Source organism: Solenopsis invicta, chromosome 1 (assembly GCF_016802725.1).
Source record: "Solenopsis invicta isolate M01_SB chromosome 1, UNIL_Sinv_3.0, whole genome shotgun sequence".
Lineage (NCBI taxonomy): Eukaryota > Metazoa > Arthropoda > Insecta > Hymenoptera > Formicidae > Solenopsis > Solenopsis invicta.
This window is the reverse complement of record NC_052664.1, coordinates 19749577-19773330: the sequence shown is the minus strand read 5'-3', so window position 1 is coordinate 19773330 and position 23754 is coordinate 19749577. Positions and strand designations below refer to the sequence as shown.

Here is a 23754-nt window from a genome sequence, read left to right as displayed (position 1 = left end):
ATTTATTTATTTACAAAATATTTAAACAGGCAATCTCACAATAAAATTTTGTATAAATCATCTAATTATCTTGAATACTTAAACTACTTACACAACAAAAATTGAGAAATGTAAAAAATTTAATTTTGAATAACAAATAGATGAAATAACCTATTAAATAAAAATATAATCTTATATTCACATAACTTTATATGTATATAGTTTATTTGAAATATTAATATTAGATACATTTGCAAATTTTATTTACTTTGCAGGGATTGTATGTTCGATACATCTTTAATCAAATTTGGTAGGTTTATAGAGAGGAGCAAAAATTTTCTATTATAAAAACTCAATATTTATGTCAGTGAATAATTTTCGAAATTCTGTATATTTTGTACATTCACGAAATTACACTATAATGTTTTGCTCAGAAGTTATTGCTGGAAAAATTAATTTATCCGATTTTTGAAGGCTGATTTCATCCCCCTTAAACATGTTTTATTGCCAGTAAAAAAAATACGTATCAAATATTTTCACTTCTTCTCTAGAAACCTACCAAATTTCATTAAAATCTGAGAAATCGATTGGAAGCCTTTTCTTGTCAATTTACGACGAAACTGTACGGCTTCTTGGCTTAGCTTTTTTCGATTGTGACTGAAATCACGGATATATAATATATTCCAGGGGTCCATGAATCAATTATTTTGACTACATATTTGTATCGATAAAATGTGAAATATTTCTGCAAACGTGAAATCATATATGGAATATTTTTGTACATTAATATGAATTCATATTATTTTAATATTTATGATATAGCATGGCATAGTGGAAACAGTTACACAACATTTTGTTATTAAAACTGCTAAAATTATTGAAAGTAAAATTGACATTTAATTGTTATTAATCGTTGTTGAAACTAAAATCGACAGAATTTATCAGTATTGTTTCACGCGCCAGAGCTGCGCGAGAGATTCTCTCCCTTCACGTTAAATACGCGCGCAAGCGTAATCATAATTAATTGCGACTTGTTCACGCGGGCGGTATTATCCGATAATTTAGCCGCCGTTGGAAATGTTGGGCGGCTGGCGAGCAGAGAAATATGAAAATATAAACTCTCGGAGTGTGTATCGTCGTCGCGTAACGCGATCGCGCGTAGAAACGCATGCAAATTCCCGGGTTAATTAGAGCTGCATTACCGCACGGTTCAGTGCGTCGTCATTGTCGCCGTGCGCGATTATTACCTGCCTGAAAATGGTTGAGCCCTTCGTGCATCTCTACCTCAAAAAATCCGCGCGTGCGAAACGGCGTAATACAAGTGCGTTATTAAAAAATATGCCGGCTGTCTCGCGGAAGCTTTTATCGCGACATTACGGCGTGCATACACACAAGCGTATGCACATTAATATCGTGCACATTAATACGACGCTTATTAACACTTGTTTGCACTAGAAATTCTCGACTGGCAATGCAATCCCAAATTACATGTAGTTAACATGTTTCGCTACCGCTAATAGCTAGTCGCATTAATTTCTAAAAGTGAGAGATGTACGTAATAACGAGAAGGAATACTCTTTTTTTTATTGAAAATATTTGTAAATACTCTTTGCGCCTCGTGCATTTTTGAATTATCGTGAATTTAATGTATACCCGTAATGTGTATCGTATCACTTTTTTATAGTCATCTATACATTTACGCAAAGTGTGCATAAATTGCCTGTCGATACACGAAATATATGCAGAGAGGCAGTTCCTTGGGAACAGTGTGCCTCGTGCGCAAGAGATAAGACGTTTAATCGAGCGCGGGACTCGCGGTCGGGAAGCCAACGATTTCTTCGCAGTTTATCTAGGATCGCAAGCGCTGGCCTTACTTTATATACTATCAGACGACACGTAACGAGCGTAGTGAAGTCCCGTTCATTGGATTAAACGTCGAAAGGCTGCTCCATTTTACTTTGCCATTAGCGCCGGCTGGCAGCAGCTTTATGGCTTCTTGGGGATCTCGTCGTTGGACATTAATTAAGATGGGATCTTCTGCTCTTCTTAGCTGATCAATCGTGTCGCAATTTTTCGTTAATCGGCAATCTGTACCCGTCACTTCGAGGCATACGATTGCTGTTCGCCAAGTGGAGCGTAATGGTTTATCTGTTAATTTATTGACTGTCTTGAATGTGCATCGTCATTAATCAATGAACGTCTATAAACGTCTACAAATACTCTAACACAAGAAATATGATTTAAATTGAGTACTGTCGAAACGATAGATAGTTTAAGATTTTTATTCAGAAAAGAGAGAAACTTGAGATCGAAGATGCTGAAAATATCGTGAATAATAAAAATATTTCTAAAAAATTATTTCGAAAAAATGAAATGCAAGATTTCTTTTACGTATCTCACAATCAGAATTCATACGATCTATGATTAGTGTGCTTAAAAAATATTATGATTAATTTTTCATTAACAATTAATATTGTTATCGACATAACTACATTTTAAAATTAATATGCGTGCATTTTATTAAAATAAATATTTTGTGTATTTTTAATCAGACATAGAAATTTTTGCCACGACATGCGAATTAAACATTGTTCAAAAGAATTCAAGCCCGATAACATTATCCAATCGAATGGAATGACATAAAAAAAAAGTACGACAATGCGAGAATTTTTCGTTGCAATTATTAACAGCGGCTGGAGAAGATATCACTTTTTTGTCATCTCTTTATCGTGCACCCGCTGATTGTTCGGATTCGATGAAATTCGGCGTGTTTCATCGCGCACTTATTACCATCGAGCGAACAACACGGGAATTATAAATCAAAGACGAACGCATTGGGACGACAACAAATATCGAACTTGCGACTTCCAATTGCCGGATCATTGCGTCCTTTGTTAGCCGTCCCTCTTTTTTTTATTGTCATCGTATGTCTTCTGGGGACCACGAGGCGACGCCGATAAATTCCTCTTCCCTTGTTCGCGGGGAACACGTCGAGCCGGTCTTCCGGTGACGGACGGCCGCGTAGAAATTGACTGACGACGACGACGTAACGTCGAGACACGTGTCATTCGTTTAGGGAATATTCAACCGTAAATATTAACGCGACACAGCGGTGCGTATGCGATTTTTTGTTGGAGCTCGACATTTTGTTTCGAATACGTCGGCAGCGTAAATTATAGTGCGTCCGTATACATAGAACGCTCCCTGAACTCCCGACTGTAATTTTAATCAATGATTTCTTTCTTTTCCATTTTGAAATCTTGAATTTAGAAAAGCGGTATCTCGCAGGTTTTTATTTACTATAATCATGAATATCAACTAAACGCGAAATTTATTTTATACGTCTTTGCATATTGTTATTTATTTTATGTACCATAACGGTGATTATGGCGTAAAAGTTGCGCGTTTGCTTTTTGTATCAAAGATTTAAATTCAAATCCATCTAGAACGCATTACATTTTTAATTAATCACCATCTCTCGGAAGGCAGTGGCTAACCACCGCGAGTAACTTTGCTGAGACAGTCGCCATGGAGCATGCATCATAGAGATTACAAGTTCAGTTATAAAAGACTGACTTCAAAGAAAGGGGGAGACAGAAAGGGAGAAAGAGAATTTACTTTTGTATTATTTATGCAGGATTATTATTTTCCGCTCCAGGACTAATTTCCTTCTGATAATATTTCAACGCTGATCATAGCAAATATTATACAAAGGTATACATCTTAACGGCATCGCTGTTTCATTTTAATGATCAGACTATTAAACAAAAAACCTGCGGACTTTGCGAATAAAAGAAATACTGTCGCAAACTGCGAGTAACTCTCCGGCGAGTTTACTGGCTTTATGAAAGGCCAGATTATGAAAACTGTAAAGACAAAGGACCGAGATCACATCGTAAAAAGAAAAAAAAATAATAAAAATAACGAAGACATAGTACGCAACGGAGATAGTTACGCATAAAAAGAATTAACGAGCGTGTAATCTTTCAGTCCCTGCATGTCTGTAACGGCGCTTTTACGTTTCCTTTATAACCGCAATCTTCCATAAACGTAAAGAGAAACACGAGCGTCGGGAGGATCGCGAATTCCTTGTCCGATATTGAACGAGTGAACGATATCGCGTAATGGTACGTGATTTGATCGCGCACCCGAATGACGGTTAAATTTAAATACACGAGTTACAATTTGATTATATATTATACGATAGTTTTCTGTATTATACAAGTTTTGCAAACAAATGAAAAAAATAGAATTAATTGTAATTTTTTGTTTATAATGTGATTAACTAAAATATAGTCCACATCTTGAGGTTTCATTAAAAAATTTCCAAGAGTTCCTTCTAACGACTGATTCAGTCGTGATTCTATTGGCAATTCAAAAGATTACGTGCGTCTGAATCCGAAGAAGAAACGAGTATAACTAGATTAGAGAGTCCCAATGTCTCTTTCAATACCAATTTTCTTCGTGGCTCCTTTTCCTTTCTCACAAGCTATTTAATTTTTATGTCTCTTGTATATTTTCTTTCTGTTTCTTTTATTTAATTAGTCACAAGTGGAAAACAATGACGGCTTTTCTAAACAAACTATAAGTGAAATAATTGCCTCCATGGCAATATATGTACAGGTTCTTTGTTTAAAAATAAATCTCTTTTATAGTATCTAAAAATTCGTATTGCATTTTCACTCTAATACAAATAAATATAGAGATTATTTCTATTTTTATTTATTTATTTATTTTTTTTTTACATCAAAACTTTGTACATGTCAAAAATGTCGATTTCATGTAGCGTTTGTCGTTGACGAATCAACGATTGCGTCAATTTACAATATTTGTATTTTTCAATCGATGTTTATGTATCAAATGAGACGTCACGTATCTCGGTAGGGGCACACCACTATGCGATAAACCCTATGACAAGGTCGAAAGCAGATTTCCTGTCGCGTTTTATTTTTTGAGATTTTATTTACCAACAAAATCGCTCGAAAATATGTTACGAGCGCGGGCCTCGAATTGCAGTATCGTGCAGCTGCATGTTGAAATTTATTGAAATATTTCGACGGAATATTCGCGATGAAAAGTCGAATATTTGAAAATACTAGGGATTTCTTATCATGCATTGTTCTTTTATACCGCGTGCCTTTTCCGTATTAATTATGTGAATATTAAATTGCATTTTCTAAGAGGAAGACTGAGATAAAATAATGTATTTTCTATGTTTTTATGACCGTTATCAATTTCATACCAACAGTAATCAAATTTTGATAAATGCGTTTATGTGAATACATAATGTGATTTCTCTCTACATTTGCTATAATATATTATTGAAAGTGTAGATCTAGAAAATCTTGTTGATTTTTACGATTCTCGCTACAAAAATTTGCTGTAATTAAAATTATCCATTCTTTTATCGTATCTTACATTGTATAATATTTATTCGAAAATTAAACGAGCAACTTCGCTGCATCGTCGATGCATCATTAGGAACTGTTTGATGTCGTTTATTACGAGAATCTCTTCGATAACTCAGCTCATCGATTATTACTCGACGTAATTATTAAATCGGTTCTCTCTCTTCTTCTCTTTTCTTTCTTGTATTCTTGCTGACCAAGTTTGATAATTAAGAAGCGACGAGGAGTCTGGTCGAATATATAAGTCGACGAGAGGTTGTTAATAATTTAAGCGTATGGGCCGCGACGGCGTCGGCGACGCGGGCGAGCGCCACGATCCCGAAGAGCAATTCAGTGTTTGCTCATCTACGTGACGTCGCGGAGGCGTGGTTCGGACCGCGTCTATTAATTATTGCCAGCGACGCGTGTTCATAATTAAGAGGTCGTAACGCCCACCCGACAGAGTCATCTCGTATATGCGCGGCTGACATAAATGATTTTCCGCAAGAAAGTTCGACGTCCACACGCACGACACTTTTTTACCTCGTGTTTTGCACCGTAGTAGGCATCGTCGTCCTATCGTATAAAATACCACATCCTTTAAATTTAATCAGTTTTCGCGCGACAGAGTTATTACGCGCGATACCGTGGAATAATTGCTTGCAATTAAACAATTTTGATAAAATATTATTGCAAATTCTTGGATCGGGCAGGCGTGCTCGGAAGCGCCTTCGCGACGTTAAATTTATGAGACGGTCTCGCAATTCTGGCGTGACATAATTTTATTTACTGCGAGACACCTATGAAATTTAATCAACGTACGAAGCTATTTCGTGCTTACAAAAGATTTTAACGACAACGACTCGAAATACCTTACGTAACTAAATTTGTCCCGCGTTCGCGCGATATTACAAGGAATTATTGAAAATTAAAGTACATGCAATAAGATGCGTTCTACGCGGAAATAATGATCATAAATCTGACAGTAATTGAAGAACAATGTATAGAATACGACAAACGAGTCTAATTAAATAACGCTGAAAAGAAATATCTCTTTCTTTGAGAACGAATATTACAATATATAAAGATATCTCTGCGAATCCGAAATATAATAATAATATTCGTGAGAACTAACACCTTTCTTTTTTACGACGAGTGTCGAACTTGTCAAGCATCGGGCTTGCGAGAATCGATCTCCTTCCCCAAATATTATGTGGCCCAACCATAAAACAACACGCTTAGACATTGTTATAATATTTTGAAGAACGCGTGTTCAAATGTCACGTGTGAGATAAGCGTATGTCGAGTCCTTCTCGAAAGTACTATATAAGCGCGCTTTAAAGCACAATCGATAAACGAACATGACCCAGCACATTATATCTATATAGAGAGAATCTTTCGCTTCCTATGAAAATATAATGTATTATAAATTTCATGAACTGTGATTTTTTTTTTTGTAAATTCCCGATTAAAGGATACGTGAGACGTACGAAATATGTGTGTATTGAAAAATGTCGAGAGAAATTTTTCTTCTAAAAATTTATTCAATTTTTAAACCGAATAAGGACGATCGAAGAATGACAGTTATGTTGAGCGATAGGCACACCGGAGATGAAAGTTTAATCTGATTCTCTTGGCTCACACGTCGTCGATCTAATCCTCTCTTGCCATTAAATCGCTGACTTAGAACTTAGAACGCGCGCTCGTAACTCCAGCTTCCTCAGAAAACGCGTATCCTCGTATCTCAAGTAATTTAAGCCCCGGTCACCGCAAGCGTTGCTCTCCTTTTATTAACGATAAATCATAGCGACTTTTCAGGGATGAAAAGTGTACGGTGCCGGCAATAAAATGTATCGCGCCACATTCACGCTCTACTGTTGCGCGATTTATTTCCTCGCGAGCCTTTTGCTCCTGCAATATTTAAGTACACCAATGTCATCATCGGATTGTTTGTTCTATAAATATTCTGTGATATCTTTTATGTTTTTCTTGCGTCGTTACAAAATTATTTCCACACGTTCTTTATTACTGTTATATTTTAATATAACGCATGATTGAAGATTGAACAAATCCAGGTGAACAACAGAGGCATTGTCATTTGGAACGTAACGTGACGCTACCAATTAACGAATTTGATTTATCGTGATTTGCTATTAATTTTTTCGATAACAAAAATCTGACAGCTTGTCAGAAAGATGAATTATCAAAAATATATTCCGCTAATTAAAAAGTTCGTGAAACTTGTTTTTTTTTTTTACGGTATCAAACATATTGTCTACGATATGAATTTCCCGTCGTTAAAAGAGAAATGCAGATCTAAACTTATATTACTTGTGTCACGTATATGTGCATATTACATTAGTAATTTGTAATTTATGCATTTCAAATACATCCTGAAGCTGACGTCTACAAATTTTATCTTCATACGCACGCAGCATCATACTTATTCAAAATAATTCATTGTGTGGGATCGAAGCAACGGAAATGTAGTTTACGAATTTATCCTGAACAGATGAAGGTATACACTTTAAAGGTCATACCTCTTTTAGGTGCGCAATTTATTTCACAGGAAGAGTAGTATCCCACTTAAGATCATCCTCTTAAACGGTTAAATGATCCCTCACTCGCATATCTCTTCTTTTACCTCAACAGTCTTAACCGCATCCCTCGTTCCATCTTTCTCACTCTCTTTTTCCCATATTCTGTCCGATTCGTAAGCTGGATTTACGAGCTCGCCACGCGTCTCGTCGCACAACGCTATCCGCTCGCGGGACCTTGTCTCACCAGACGAATTATCTGCGGCGATATCTTTCTTTTTTCCGTGGATTACTTATCGTCACATTACTTATCGTCACACGGCAAATAGACGAGGGGATGCTTCTCAACGTACGCCATTCGTGCAATATAATTATGTCTCTCTCTAAATTTAAGCGCAAATAATCGTCGTAATGATCGGATAATTGCCGCGTCCGTTCGGTACGTGAGTTAAACGAGCAGTAATTATCGTTTGCTACGAATGGTTAATCGTTACGATTAACGATGAATAATTTTGCGCTTATTTTATGCGTGATTAAATTTCATGACTTCGTTAAACTTTTATCGCGTCTCTTTAGCACGTTAGGAATTAACGTCCTTTTTTTCTAGAGCGGGTTGAGTAGATCGACATGAATTTTGATTAATCCAGAAACGCGGTAGATCGAAAAGAAATCGGACGTCGCGAATGGATAGGAAAAGGGAAACGGCTGTACGCTCGGATACAAATAATTTTAATACCCCATAGATTTCCTCTAGTCGGCCTTTAATTAGTAGATATTCATTCCCGTCATCTTTCGCATACTTTTATATTTCCTACGCAATTTTAATTAACCATCCAATACGTCGATATATTAATTCTCTGCAGCATTTATTTTGCCAAACATAAAATTTTTATCGTGTGGCTTATGTATGTACGTTCTAGTCACATTTTATTTTTATTATTATTTACTATCTTGAGAGAGTATTTTTTTTAATTAGAATTTCTCCCATCAGTGATTTTAATTAAAAAAGGGGTACTCTTTGTAATTGAAATAAATGTATTATCACTGAAAGACAGTGATAATGTACAGTGTACAGCTTTGGTCAAAATTATAAGGCACCTTGTATTTATTTTAAATACTTTGAACTGGAAGGATTTGAACAAAAATTCAAATCCTAAATTATTAATTATCCTTTGTTTCAAAAATTCTTATTTATATATAATGCCAGTAATTAATTTGAAATAATGCAGATAAAAAAATTACAGACAAATAAAAAGGATATAGGTGCTTTAATTTGGCTAATGCTGTATATCATTGATTAATATAGTTATAAATGTAGTATTGAAGACTGTATTTAGATTATTCACTGTCTTTCAGCAAAAAGTACACTAATTTCTATTTAGAGAGTACGTCGCGATAAAATATTCCTGAAGATTATCAAACTTTCACAAGCTGTGGTAATTAATTAATAATTCCATCAACCACACAGTTTTTCTTGCAAAAATTATACTTTTTAATTGAGCAATTTTATTTTGTCTTTAATTCCATTTAACTTTTACGTAACTTTTGTGTAAAAAAGGGCGCTTCGGATATTTTATCATGGAAAATCGAATGCAAAACCTTAAATAAAGATAAAACGTAATGCAAATAAGGGTTGCATTTAAACAGGACGGAGGCTGCGGGAGCTGAAAGTCGATCGGAAACGAGAAAACTTTTTCACCATTGTTAGTCTACATGTTCCGCCTCGCCCGATTGTCGAAAGTTACGAATGCACCGATTTGCCCGGCGCTCGCGATTAAATGTGATTCCGCGAGTGAATCTATCCGCGCCGATCTATTCGCCGTAAAGAATCGATACGAAGCGCAACCGGAAAACCGGCCCGATTGCATTTGCATGCTCAGACTTGATTCAGGACTACGATATTAATTGGAAAAGCAATTTTATGCAACGCGACGACATTAAAAAGACACCGCCCGTGTTATTGGAATGCGCATTTCAGTTTGTCTAGAATAAAAATATCTTGACTTCCGATATATCGAAAAGAAAAGTTTTCCACTCTGAATATCTTTCATTCTCATTTAAATATCTTGCGTATTTTTTAGTGCTGTATTTACGTGAATTAATTTAAGTTTTCGTTAAAAACGACTGAGATGACTCACCAACCTGCGTAACAGGATGCCTTTAAAGGGGACCTGACGGTATCACCGCTGTATACAATCTTCTCTTGTCACGTTGTGAAAGAGACGTAAACTTTAAATGGACGTAAATGTTCGTTCAATTTTTATTTTCAGATTTAGACAAAAACGTAAAAATTAACGTTAAAATATTAAGAGACAGACAATCAGCTCAAAGATCCCTTTTCACTCAACACGAGAAAGATGGAACACCTTTAAAGCATATTTTATATCGTAAAAGCCGTGTATAACATACAATATTTTCATCAAAAGCGTCGTTATGGCAGAAAAGAAAATAATTATTAAAAAATTCCTCGCAAAACAATATTCTCCTATCGATCCAGCATGATTTTCTCTTTTCCAAGACATGCATATCTCTCTCTTTCTCTATTGCTATCGCGAGTATCTGTCTACCGCGCGAAGGAAACTCCGAAGTAAGATGATTAATCTCGTCGTGACGATGAGCCGCGGCCCGGCGTTTCGTTTTCGTAGGAAGAAAGCTCGATATTTAAAAAGTGGTTGTCTACAGGACGCGCGATTGGACGACCGATTTCCATAAATTCTCACGGCGTATATATCGAACGTGCGTCGTAACAAACATTATCCGCAATACACGAGGTACGTTTCAACGTTACCTCCATGACGCCTATATTGCTGTCATAAATCTAACAAGGCGGCCCAGCATTAACCCACCGACCGCCGCCTATACTTCCGACCGGCACCGGCTCCGACCACGTCCGATAAAATAGCATCTATACGCTCCCTCGTATTATTTACGCCGATTTAATGAACCGCGTCGGAGTCACGGGCGCACCGCCGCGAAACGTTTCACGAATTGCCTGTTGAAAACAACCGCGGAAAGTCGAACGGATTTGTAAATCTTCCTCCACGAAATACATCGTGTCGCGATTTAAGTTGCCGTTTGTTCGCCTTTCATGACATTCTCTTGCAGCAGAAACAACGGAAACGCGTTTCTTTCCGTGGCACTCCACATTCATCGAGGAGATGCTGCGTTACATCTCCCGTATTTCCGCACTCCACGATACGTATACACTGAAAGAACAATTTTTTGCAATGAAAAAAAAATACATTTTCTTTAAACCATATATTTTGATGCAAGCATTTGCTCTGTTCACGTAAAAATATTTACTTTGAAGTAAATAGATATATTACTTTAAGTATATAATTTTGTTTCTTTTTTACATTTTTGACATTTACACAATGATTTTCCAAAAAGCTATAATATTATTAAACTTAATAAAGTTATTTTCTTAGGTTAAAAGATTATCTCGAAAATAAAAATAATCTGATAGTAAATATTTTCCAGACCTGATTAAGAGTTATTTCTTCATTTTATTTACGTAAGAAATATTTCAATTAAGAAATTTTAACATGACTGCAAGTAAATAAACTATTAGGAACCATCTAGTAAATAACTTTTTGTGTTAAGTACATTCTTTTTGTTTTAAGATATTTTTTGCTCTCGGTGTATCGTTTGTGAAAAATGGAAATTGTCCGAATTATATTCGTCGCTACATACGATACGCGCCGCACATCATATTTCGCGAAATGTAACTAGCCGTAAATTATAAATATACATCTGCAGTATGTAAATGCATAATGGGAAACATAAATGGGTGGATTGTTTTCGTAATTATGTTTTTTGCCTGGCTTTCATGGAATACTTCAAAATTCCATTGGCACCGTAATGTTAAACATTACTGCGGTAATTACATTATTCGTAGGTATTCACATTTGCGACGCAGTGCAAACAACGCGTTGTTAAATCGAGAAGTTAATGCTTGAACGCGACCCAGATATCCGGGCGTTTCGTTACCGGCCGCGTTGGAAAGCACGTTGCATTCAACCGTGTTTCAGCCGGCGTTCTCTTGATAAACATATTCGTCGTATTATTATTTAACGGCCGCGAGAGCGTGCCGCGTCAGCAATGGAGATTTTTACGGCACGATCGAATGTTCGCCGCAATAAAAACGACGTACGAGCTCGCTGCGCGCGGCAAACGCCGGAAATATTGTTCATATCGATTTAATAAAACGCCCGCGTTGTGGTGCACGGTGGAAATGACGGCGTTCTGCTTGCAAGAGGAGCAAGAAGAGAGAATATTCCAGACGAAATTTCCTTCCTCCCGTATCTCATGTGCGAGGGATACGACGCGAAAAACCGCTGCGAACGCTCCCCCGGATTGCCAGACTTTTCTTCACTCGCGAAAACAGATTCTTATATTTAATTGACGAAACGCTCTCTCGCGTACACTTCTCGAAACGCATTGCCGTCATGTCGCGTGTTTGACGTCGCGCCCCGATCGTTGGAAAAGCAATCGTTTACCTATCGTTTTTCTTCTCGATTTTCCATCGGTATGATCGCGCTAGCGAACGAGCGAGCGAGCGAACGATCGAGTTTCGAGAAATAAATCTCGATGTTGCCGAGATTCGTCGTGGACCAGTGGAGTGGAAAATTGGACTACGTCACCGTGTTTGGCTCATGCCAACATTTCTTGCTTTTAATATTCAATAAACAAGGAATTTGTACGCTGTCGCGGGATATTTTCGCGCGACTTCCGCCGTGTTCATTTCGCAGAGACTCTGGAAGACTGATGAATTTTACTCGGCGATACATCGAGTTTGTAAATTTTTCATGCGCTCCCTCTCTTTCTCTCTCTCTTTTAAAAGCGTTTAAATTGTTAATGCTCTTCTAAATAAATGTTTATTTTTAAAAAAGTCTAATAAGAACTGGAGAAATAAACAAAATCCATATGTTATTTAAACTTTCGAGTTATTGTATGCGATGTTATGTGCGCGAGGTACATGTGCGATGCAGTTGTCGACCTGTTTATTCATTTCGTAGACAATGGTACAATGGCGCAGCGTTAAACACATGCTACCACAACAGATTCGAAATGGTGTTACGCCAAGCCAATGCGTCTTCGTAACGACGATAATATGAGAAACTATTATTCGCAAAAGTTGCAGTGTAACATTACAGGATAGTGAACCACATTGTGCATTTCCTGTGCATTCGTGAAAAAGTAAAATACGTGTTGAATAACGAGTATTCAAGCTCGAACGCGAGTATTCTGTTAAGATAAATGTATGTAAAGCGTATATTGTAATGTATTCGCTTAAAAAGGGCATTTATGATAAATAATCATTGTGTCATAACAACAATATTATTATATGACATAACAATAATAGTGTAAGCATTGAGCGTGTTATTGTCTTGCGAATCAATAATGGCATTTCTCTGACTGGACGTTTCTTCTTTTTTTTTGTTACAGAGTCATGACAGCTGGCAAGGACACGATAGTGACCAGGTGAGCGCTCGATGCTTGGAAAACGCTTGTGAAAGTACAATTTGCATTAATACACACCCGCTTCGCTCTTTCCTGAAAAACTTTCCTTTCTGTCGCTTCTTCTCACACGTTCCACTCCCTGTCGCTCGCACATTTGGACCGCCACTTTCGAAAAGGCATGCTGACTCTGTGAGATTCCTTCGCAATTTGCATGTTGATGCGCTAGCTTCGCGTTGAAACGCCACGTTCGTTCGTTCGTTCGTTTACCGGGACTCCGCGTGTTGCACGAAATTTTCTGGGCAGCGGTAGAATCAGTGGAATGCAAATTGCACGCTCTTATATAATACGGCCTCCTAATCTTTTCCCGTTGTGATTTTCATTTCATTTCTTTTTGCGACAAATTCTTGTGATAAATGTGTCCATTGTTACCGAAGTTTTTGACGTTGAGGTATGAAACTCACGTGTTCTTCACGTTTTGTTTCGCTATTGAGTTAGGAGAGTGCAGTCTTTTATCTGTGCATTATGTTCAGATAAAAGTACGCATCAAAAAGTATGCAGCACTTCTTATTTGATTTCGAAGTAGGATATTCAGTCGGTTTGTCGGAACTCACATGTGAAAGGCTTCAACAACTTCGTTGAATTCTTACAAAGCGTAGAATGCGAATCTTGCTTTTACATACAACGACACACAGTCCGTCCGTGATTTTCCATTTCGCGATTTTCTCGTTGTATATCGCGTAATTAAAATTAACAAATAATTTACGTTACAAATAATCGATGCGCGCGAGTAATTAAAACCGGCTGTAGCTGAAGACGAATGGAGTGGAAAAGCGATTTGCACGGCAGCAACGCGTGCCGCACAGCGGCACTTATATCGTCGTCTGGATACATACATGTAGTTACAACGCTACATCGCACATCGTTATTAAGGACGCAGATGTTTAATGACGTTTACACCGGCGACGAAAGCGGCGCGATGGTGCGAAAATATTTGTCAGATTGAGAGAGAACGTTACGGCACGCGTCGCGGTTTGACGATCGATTCTTGATCGCACCGCGTGTTACTGCCGTTGCAACTGCTGTTGACACTTTCCCTGCCCTTGTAGAGTTTCCTCGTGCAATGCGCTCGCAGACGGATTCCAGATTAATTAATTCCTTATTGCATGCACCATGTCTGACGCGCGATTGCTTGAACGCAATAACGGTTTGCTGAGTTATACGCGAGGGAATAAACGTGCGAGGAACATGTGGGACAATTGATCACTACCGTAATCCTTTATCGTGTACGTTGGTTAATATATTCGCTATATTCGATACATCTTTGTTCGGCTCATAACCGGAAAGAAAAGGAAAGGAATGGGAAAATTTTAATAAATATTTACTCAGAATATGGTAAATATAGAAATTATAGAACTACAATTTCAAATAAAAAAAAGAAAGATTTTCGATTTTTTCTTATGTCTTGTATAATAGATCTAGCATTTATTTGTTTTACTCAAGGAAGTATTTTAATCTAAAATGCGAAAAAGCTGATCTATTTTGAAGAATATTTTTAAAGAAAACTCCTGCTTTTTTACACATCTACTTGTACATAATTAACAAACACCTACAAATTTCAGTGCGGCTAAATGTTTATTAATTTTTAATTAATTTTGTTACGTAAATCTAAGAATCAATTTTTAAGTCGTCTGACATAATTTCTAAAAAAATACTGAAGCGATCAACTCCAATTTTTGCGTATATTATATGTAAAATACTTGTCTTTATTGCATAGTCTGTTTATTGAACTAGAATTATTGCACTGTCTATAAATTAATTAATTATTTTTTCATACAGATTCAATTTAATCAATAGTATTGAAAAGTCAATATTTGTTTTTGTAAAACTGTGTCTTATTTTAATGATTTGCAGTATTTTTCATTTATCTTAGTTTGTGCGAACAGACATATATTTTACATAGATACAAAACGCGCAAAAGAAGCGCAATCGATGACTTCAGTAATTTCTGAGAATTTCTATCAATCGAATGTATGCTCTTAAATTTAATTAAGTAAAAACTAATAAATATTTACAAAATATATATAATACAAGTAGATATGTAAAAGCATTGAAGAATATGTGTAGCAATTTTCTTTAAAGAAATTTTCAAAAATAGATCACTTTTTCGCGCTTTTGACTAAAACTATTTCACGGTTACTATTACGGTTCGCAATTTTTTATGACAATGTAGAAAGGAAATCTGTAGATAGATCACTGGAGTGTACCAGGTGCGTCACTATAAGGTATCCCCCTGATAATCTAATGTAGTCCGCGAAACATTCTCGTAGAGGAATCTAAGACTAGATGAGACTTAACAATGGTGCGGCGTTGAATGTGATTTAGTGTGGTGCCTAATCGGATCTATCGTGGTGCCTTTGCCGTATTTCATGCTGCCAGTGTTTCTCTCCAATACAATACCGAGGATACTCGAATGCTCAGGATGCTATTGCGATTGTCGCTACGTCGAATTTGTTACTCACCCTTTCAGAGTACATTCCGCCGTTCAAATTTCCGGAGCTTTAATAAACGATTAGTAAGTTTGCCGTATGACAGACGCATGGACCAGACGACACACGACGATTTGCTCCGGATTGATCGCAATTTCAAAGCAAATTGTATCTGTAGTACTAAAATATAGAGAGTGCTAATTTCCAACAGACTTTCACAATAGACTCGACAATCGTAGAGATTCTTAAGTATCGGCGTTAATATTTAATTACAGTAGATTTAATCTAAGTGCAAATTAAATATGCAAGATGAAAGAAATAATATAATCATATTTTTTATATTTAAGACTCAATTTACAAATGAAAATTTTTCGTTCTCAGCGCACTGAGAAAGATACTTGAAAATTTATTTGTGAGATATAATTTTATTTCTAACCAATTAGCTAATTAATAAGAAAAATGAACATAGGGTTTAGCAGGCCCTCTATGTTCCTCTAGTCAATCACAGAGATTCTTAGTGCTGAATAATAATTTTTAATTTTTATTATTTTCAACTTATTCAAACTGTGCATTGCATATTTATCAGACTTTAAACACAGTCGTAAAGCCGGAACAAGAAAATGAAATGTATTTTACAAAAATGAAGTATGTTTTACAGAAATGTATACTTCCTCGATCAAATTTTTACAACTCGTAAATATCGAAGAAAATGTCACGGGCAACATTTGCTTCTAAATATTTTAACTTTTTTCTTTTCTTCAGTGCATTGTGGCTGAAAATTTAACATTATGAATACGATATCACCTCGCGACAAAACGCGATGCGTAAAAAAATTGTGTCTCGCTTGATGAGTTCTCTTGCTACACTCTAGCATTGTTTTCAATAGCCTCTTCGAACCTCTGAGAAGGGAGATAGTACTCTGGCCGCTTTCTTGTTTCGGATGTCTTACAATACGCGTCATCCACCGTGTCATCCGTGCTACCTTCGCGAGATTCTATTCTCTCTCCGGAAGCACAAAGCACATCGCGCAACGTCCTTTGTTGTCGCGCATCGACTTCACCTCTTCCCTCCCTCCTCTCTTTCCCATGGTGGAACTCGCTTATTCGCTCTCTCTCTCTCTCTCTCTCTCTCTCTCTCTCTGTCCTCTTAACACATCCTCCTCGCTTTGAGGAAAGTCTCTCAAAGGGACTGGTCTCTCCTTCCGAGTCCTCTTTGTTTTCCCGCAAACGAAGCTTTTTTCCTCCCTTCGCTTCTCTCGAATCCCAATCGCCTTGTCACGCTCTAACTACCACTGGCAAACTTCGAAGCTCATTGCCGGAGTCTCGTTGCAGCAGGCGGCAATGTGCGATTCGACTCGGTAAACGAAATTTCAGATTTATTTATTTACGCGACGGTGATTGTGCGACGCCGGGGCTTTTGTTGGCGTAAGCTTCAATCGGGACATTTCGCGAATCGGTCTTGCTTCGATCGGGAAACTACTTCTTTACTAACTCGTCCTGCTGATATCGTTTCCGCCACACGTTCGTTAGAGTTGTATGGAATTGCACATCTAATACTGGGGGACTCTATAGCTTGACGATAATTCTCTCTTGTTCTTATGTTCCTCTTCGGTTTCTTCTCACTGTTTCCGCTCTTTTTTATTTCCCTACGGTTTTTTTCACGACGAGTATTCAGGTTACAAAAAGGCTCGAGCTCCTCGCTTAAGTTCCTGTTCTGGTTCTTTTTTTTTCGTTATCAGGACCGCGAGGGATCTTGCCGGGACCATCGGGACCAGAAGGAGTGCACGAATCTCTACAAAAAACAAAAGAGGACGGGACACCGTCCGCAGCACACGTGCTAATTACAACGTCACGCGATCTCTCTGGAAAACCGCGGTACTCTTGTTTCAAAAAATAAATGGCAAACAAAGCGAGACTCTGCTCCTCTAATGTGTTATATCGACGTCTTCCTTTATTTGCTTTTGTAGACAACTGCCTTCTTACGTGTATCGGATAAAAATTGTATAAATTGAGCTGGACTCTGCAATTGTAGTTTTATTTTACAATTGATTTGCTATTAATCGTTCGACTAGAAACATGAAAATACATATTAATCTGTCAACATATTAATTGGTATGGAAGTTGTAAGTTGTCTTAATTACAATATTTTAATTTCCCTTTCCTTTCCTTTTATTTTTTTCATTATTATAATTTTTTTTTAGATTATATTTTAATATATTATATTGTGTTCTTTTTTCTTTTTTCTTTTTTTGACGGAGACGAAATGCTTTTTCGAACGCTTCTATAATCCAATCGCTATCTTAACGAGATGATAGATAATCAACGTACATTGCCGTTTCTGCACTTCCGCCCGCGGAATCGCTCTAAATCTAAATCGTCTCTAATTGTGCAGGGTGCATTAATTAAACGTCAGTGTCAGTAGGCGACGGTTTTGTTACACCTTCGAGCGTCGCGCGAAACTTCGCGGTATTTGAATAATGCATGCGCATCGTCGCTTGTCAAAGGTAAACGTCGCGATTTTAGCAGTGCAACGTGCTTTGTCAATTTGCGTAAATGTGCGTGTTCTGTGATTAATCGCGAATTTCGAATCAACTCGAGCGTCGCATTTTGGATCTCGCCACCCGGTAGACTTGACTGTCGCATTTTTATCGACTGAGCGCATGCGGATGGATCATAGATCCTTACAGGTGTCACCTGCAGCATTGTTTGACAACATTATTCCATTTTCACACACGCAACATGCTCTTTTCGATGGAAATGAAAAATAATTTTAATAAATTTCAAGCTGGCGATAAAGGATTTCTATCCTATAAACGGGATGAACGTGGAGTTGTAAATTTAATAAGAAATATCACTATAATAAAATATATAAGGAAATAAGAAGCGATGTGATATAGAATTCTCATAAGTACAATAAAACAGTCACAAGTGTTTTTACGGGACATTTCTAAGTTTATGATTAAAGAAAGAAAAAATATTTAATATAAAATATTATATACGCAAGTTGTTTTATTGAAACTGCAAATTGTGTGGATAAATATGAGCCAATATTGTCACGCCATTCCTCCGCTATTGCCTCGAGCGCGGAGAACGCTTCGAATATATTATTTTAACATTGCTGTCGAAAATATTTTCAATATACGACGCGTTTCACCATGCTTTACGTTTTTTTTCTTTTTTGTACGACCGATTTAAAAAAAAAAGAAAAAGAGTTGGAACGTCCCGAAACCTTGCGAGAGATTTTCGAGGCAATTTCGCGCAGCTGCGATATGAAATTCGGTCAGAGGTCACCGGACACAACCCTTTCACCTTAATTGGCCGGACACAACGCAGCGTCCCGTCCTCAATTTCGGCATCGTCCGCTATATGTGACGTGGGCTGCTCTCGCTCCTGAATTTCCCGCTGATCGACGAAATTTCCTCCGCGAGGATCGAGCCTCAAAGGATCGAGCCCCAAAACGTTCCTTCCGCAACAACAACGCGAAAGCGCGAACTCGTCTCGATGTAACATACTCTATGATCGACGGCAAGTTCCGCCGTTATAACAGAATGCAATTTGCAATCCGAATTACGTTAAACGCGCCGTTGTACCGCGATTCACCGTCTGTTATATTGCCCCCTCTTCTCCTGTTCCTCGAATTCGCGTAGATCGAGACAAGCCAATCATTATTAACGCAAATACAGCTGTATGTACACTGAGGGAAAACATTTTTTTTAATGAAAAAAATACGTTTTTTAAAACAAAATTTTGAAGCAAACATTTGGTAGCTATTATCAAATTCTTTTTTCAGTGTACACCCAAGGACTTTGATTCTGTCCATGGGGAAATTTTCCAAACTAAGGAGTCACCACTTTCTACATATTTGCAGTTCATGATTCATGAAATGACTAGAGCTTATTGATCGTTACGTTAATCATGAACTTTAAGTATGTAGAGAGATAGCGACTTTTCAGTTTGGAAAATTTCCCCATGGACAGAATCAAAGTCCTTGGGTGTACACTTCAAAGATTACTTAAAAAACTCTTACAACTCATTTTTGGCGTATCAACGTTTATTTTTCAACGTTCTTGGAGTATACATCATTAACATATCGGATCATCTCTTTACAATTCAAAAATTGAATATTTATATAAAATAATAAATAAAAGAGTGGCATAGTTCGTTTATTATTATGCTTGGATTTTTTCTTATTTTGTATTATACTTTTTGACTGTCAAATGAATGCTCATTCTCCACTCGTACAATATTAAAAGAAAAATGAAACGTTTATAGCAAAAAGGAAAGAAAAATATGGTACGATGTCCGTCGCGATTCTTCATCGCTTTTTTTTATTTATCGTTGTCATGTCCGTGAAAAAACATACGGCACTCGTACCGCCTTCGCAATCTCGCTGAATTTGAATGCCCTGTGACCCTGTAAAAAACTGGTTTCTGCTATTGACGATGTACATCGACTGTCGATTCGAGTCACCGAATCGTATCTGTAAATTTTTTTTCCTGGGAGGGTCATGATGATTGGGAGAGCCACAGATCGCGAATCGCGTATTAATGTACTTTTGCTCGCGACTCCTCATCACGGTTCGATGAACACAGCCCGGGGGAGTTAATTCTGTAAATTTTGCACGCATTTACCTACGCTGCACTGCAAACACGCTCGGCACAGAATTTCAATACGTTTGCTATGTCGACATCCATCTCGCGGCGCGACGAGTCGAACGTAGATAAAAGCGACCGATATAATAGAGAAAGTGGATTCGCTCAATCGGATAAAAGCTCGCGATAAAAGCTTGGTCCGACCCTGAACCGGTACACTGTGCCCTTGCGGTTGTGCAACATGGTATTGCCGCCTTCTCTCGCGCTCAAAAAAAAAGGGGTGAAAAGAAGAGGAGCAGCCGGTTGACGGAGGAACGGAACGCGGAATACAACGTTACGGCGATCGCGGGAATTCGTGCATTGAATTTCGCGTACAAAAAGTCACGATTCTTAGAAGCGCGCGACGCCTGACGAAACCGAAGCGTGAAACCATCTCGTTGGTTGGTCGGTCGGTCGGTCGTTTGCTCGTTCTCTCACGATCGACCTCGCACGAACCTGAAGTTACGGTCTACGTTTTCAGCATGGTATATAACTCTTTCGATTCTTGTCTCGCGCGTGTACTACACACGACGAGCTAGAATCGCCAGGAACGAAAGTACACGCGATCGCGCCATTCACAAACAGAATTTCTCCATTTTCAAGACAATTGATATAAAATTTTCTAAAGACAGAGAATTTCTATGTAAAATTTTCTAAAGCGGTAAAAATTGGTTCAAGCTTGCCGAGTGAGGATTCTCAGGGACGTACAACATCAATTCTTCATGAAAAATTTGCTGAAGAAGCCGTCGCTTCAAAATTGAATTAGAAAACTAATGGCAAAAGGAAAAAAAATTGAACGTAATACGAAGTCGTGTTCTACTTGGCTAAGACGATAAGTGCCGCAACTTTTTGTAGCAGTGTCGGGAAATCAATAAAAATATGAGGGATAGTAGAGATAAAGAGATAAGAGGCGAGTGAGATTAAAAGAATACTTTAACACATGCTTCCAGAGAGGTGCGAGTACATTCGCGTATCATTTAAAAAAGAAATAAAAAGAAATGTCCCCATATAGGTGTTCTGACTCATCCATCGCGTGTTTCCGCCCACAATTATATATCTCAGTACGTTTATTTAATTGTCACTGCAACGTAACAAATGCGAATACAAATTGCGGATAATTATTGAGTACAAAAATAACTTCTTTTGTGACGCATCAATTTTTCAATTCTCTTTCTATTTCTGTTTTCTGTCGCCAATATCGAATTCGCTTATCTCGAAATTTTCTGTGTCTATTATCCAGCAAACACGGATATAACGGTTATATGACATGTACATAAATATAATACTTCCATATCTACGTAAATATAATCGTGGTTTGTCGATATTTTATATAAGTGCTCTAATATTCCTAAAATATTATACGAATATTATAAAAAAAAAAATAAAGTAAAATAATATTTCGAGAATTTTACTCAATATTTTTAATATTATGGAAATATTATATTAATGTGTCTGTTTTTATATAATTTAATGTGAATTATCGTGCATAAAATATTCATAAGCTTTATTACATTTAAAAGTTATAATATTCCCGATAATTTAAAATATTGAAGTAAATAATATTATTTATTTCTCACATAATATTCATATAATATTTATGTAATATCAGGAGTGGACATATAATCACTCTACATTAATATTAAATAATATTTCAGGAATATTATTTAATATTAAACAACATTGCAGTGCTTATAGGATAATTTCTGGTACAAGAGATTTCGCAGACTAGTTTACGCTCGAGAGATCTTCAAGCTATTTCGAAATGTATGTCTCTTTCCGCAAACAACCCGCACGAATTTCGCGCGCGGCGCCGTCCAGTCTGACGCGGGGCATCGACGCGAGCGTCGACAGACCTGCAGCGGGATCGCGGTTTCCGCGATCGTGCAAGTTCGTGCGTCTCCGTCGACACTCGGACGCAAACCCGTGCGTGCGGTGCGAGCTTCACGCCGGTGGTGCTCGTTCGGTCGGCCGGTGACGTCAGCAACGAAGAGGCCCGTCCCGTCGCCGCGAGCAGCCGACTCGAGTACGCGACCAACGAACGAGCGCGCTCCGCCGCTGTCGCCGTTCCTCCGTTCCGAAAAACCGAGCTCCGACTGCTCCGAGTCGCCCGCGAAGACGGCAGTCGCGTTCGCGTCGTCGATTTTATTCCGTCCGGTGCCGGCACGGCGCGAGGCGCACGTCACAAGTGTGTGCACGCGCGCGCGCGCGCGCGTGTGTATATTTCGGCGGTGACACGAAACTCGCTCCGCTCCGTGTCCGCCGCTCCGCGACTCCGCCACGCCACGCCAATGTGCGAAGGTGCCGAGAAAGAAACAAAGAAAGAGGAGGCAAGGCATAGCGAGCGGGACAGAGAGAGAGAGAGAGAGAGGAAGAGGTAGCGCGAACAGGAGCGCCCAACCTAACCTCTAGCGCCGACCGGCAGTGATCTTTCGGCGTACGCTCGGCGTACTTGGCGTGGCCGCCGCGTACGTAACAGCCGATCTTCCCTCCGCCGCCCGGCGTTTCCCACGCGTCTGGCCAAGTGTAACCGCCTTTCGGGTCGCGCGCGTCGGAACGCGATCGCGCGAATCACGGGCTGAGGAGGAAGGACGTCATAAAAGGGAAGGACGAAGGCGTACGACGCGAAGCAAGGACGCCTCCCGCGTTCTGTTTACGCGTTCCGCGCGCGGATCCGAACACAGTTCCGTCAGTCGAGCGTCGCGTCGCGTCGCGAGTCGCGAGTCGCCGATTGCACGAAAACGCCGGGCTGTAACGTGCCGGGGACCTCTGGGGTGCAACCTGTTTACAGTGCGCGAGAGAGCGCGCGTACGTGTGTATGTGTGTCGCTACGTGCACCTGTGTGCTCGCGTGTGTGCGCCGCCGTGGAATGCGAGGCTCGCGTGTGCATCAGGGACGGCTCGACGTTCCTCCGTCGTCGTGACGCCGCGCCGCGTCGTCCCGCTGGACGCCGAGGATCGCCCGAGGAAAGGAATCTCAGGTAGAACGCGGAAGCTGTCTACGTCCGTGCGATCGACAATTTTGCGAAGGGCACGCGGAAAATTTGCACATCGCGTTCCGTGATTCGTACCACACTTTTTTTCCAGCGTTAAGTTTTCGAATTCAAAGTCTAAATTCTAAAAGAATGAAATTGTGATGAGCGCAGTTGCGATGGGCCTTCGTCAAAAGTTTCGATTTAATTCGTTTCGCGTGTGCTCCTCGTGGGAACCGCACGCTTCTCTTAACGGCGTCGGCGTCGTCGGTTGACACGTACAAATTATCGTAAAAGTGGCCCC

At 38.7% G+C, this 23754-nt stretch overlaps 1 protein-coding gene and 1 long non-coding RNA gene across 13 annotated transcripts in view; one reads left to right on the top strand and one right to left on the bottom strand.

Moving 5' to 3' along the window:
- Positions 1-23754, top strand: part of LOC105201229 (disks large 1 tumor suppressor protein) — a 393240-nt gene that overhangs the window by 240578 nt on the left and 128908 nt on the right. For 11 of the 12 annotated variants that reach the window (XM_026132842.2, XM_026132836.2, XM_026132840.2 and 8 more), the window contains one exon: positions 13352-13387. The exons of the other annotated variant lie outside the window; for it this stretch is intronic. In XM_026132842.2, coding sequence (XP_025988627.2) covers positions 13352-13387 — 36 coding nt within the window. The remainder of the gene's footprint in view (positions 1-13351; positions 13388-23754) is intronic. 12 annotated transcript variants of the gene reach the window in all.
- LOC113003448 overlaps positions 1-23754 on the bottom strand; it is a 34437-nt gene that overhangs the window by 9769 nt on the left and 914 nt on the right. The gene's annotated exons all lie outside the window — the stretch shown is intronic.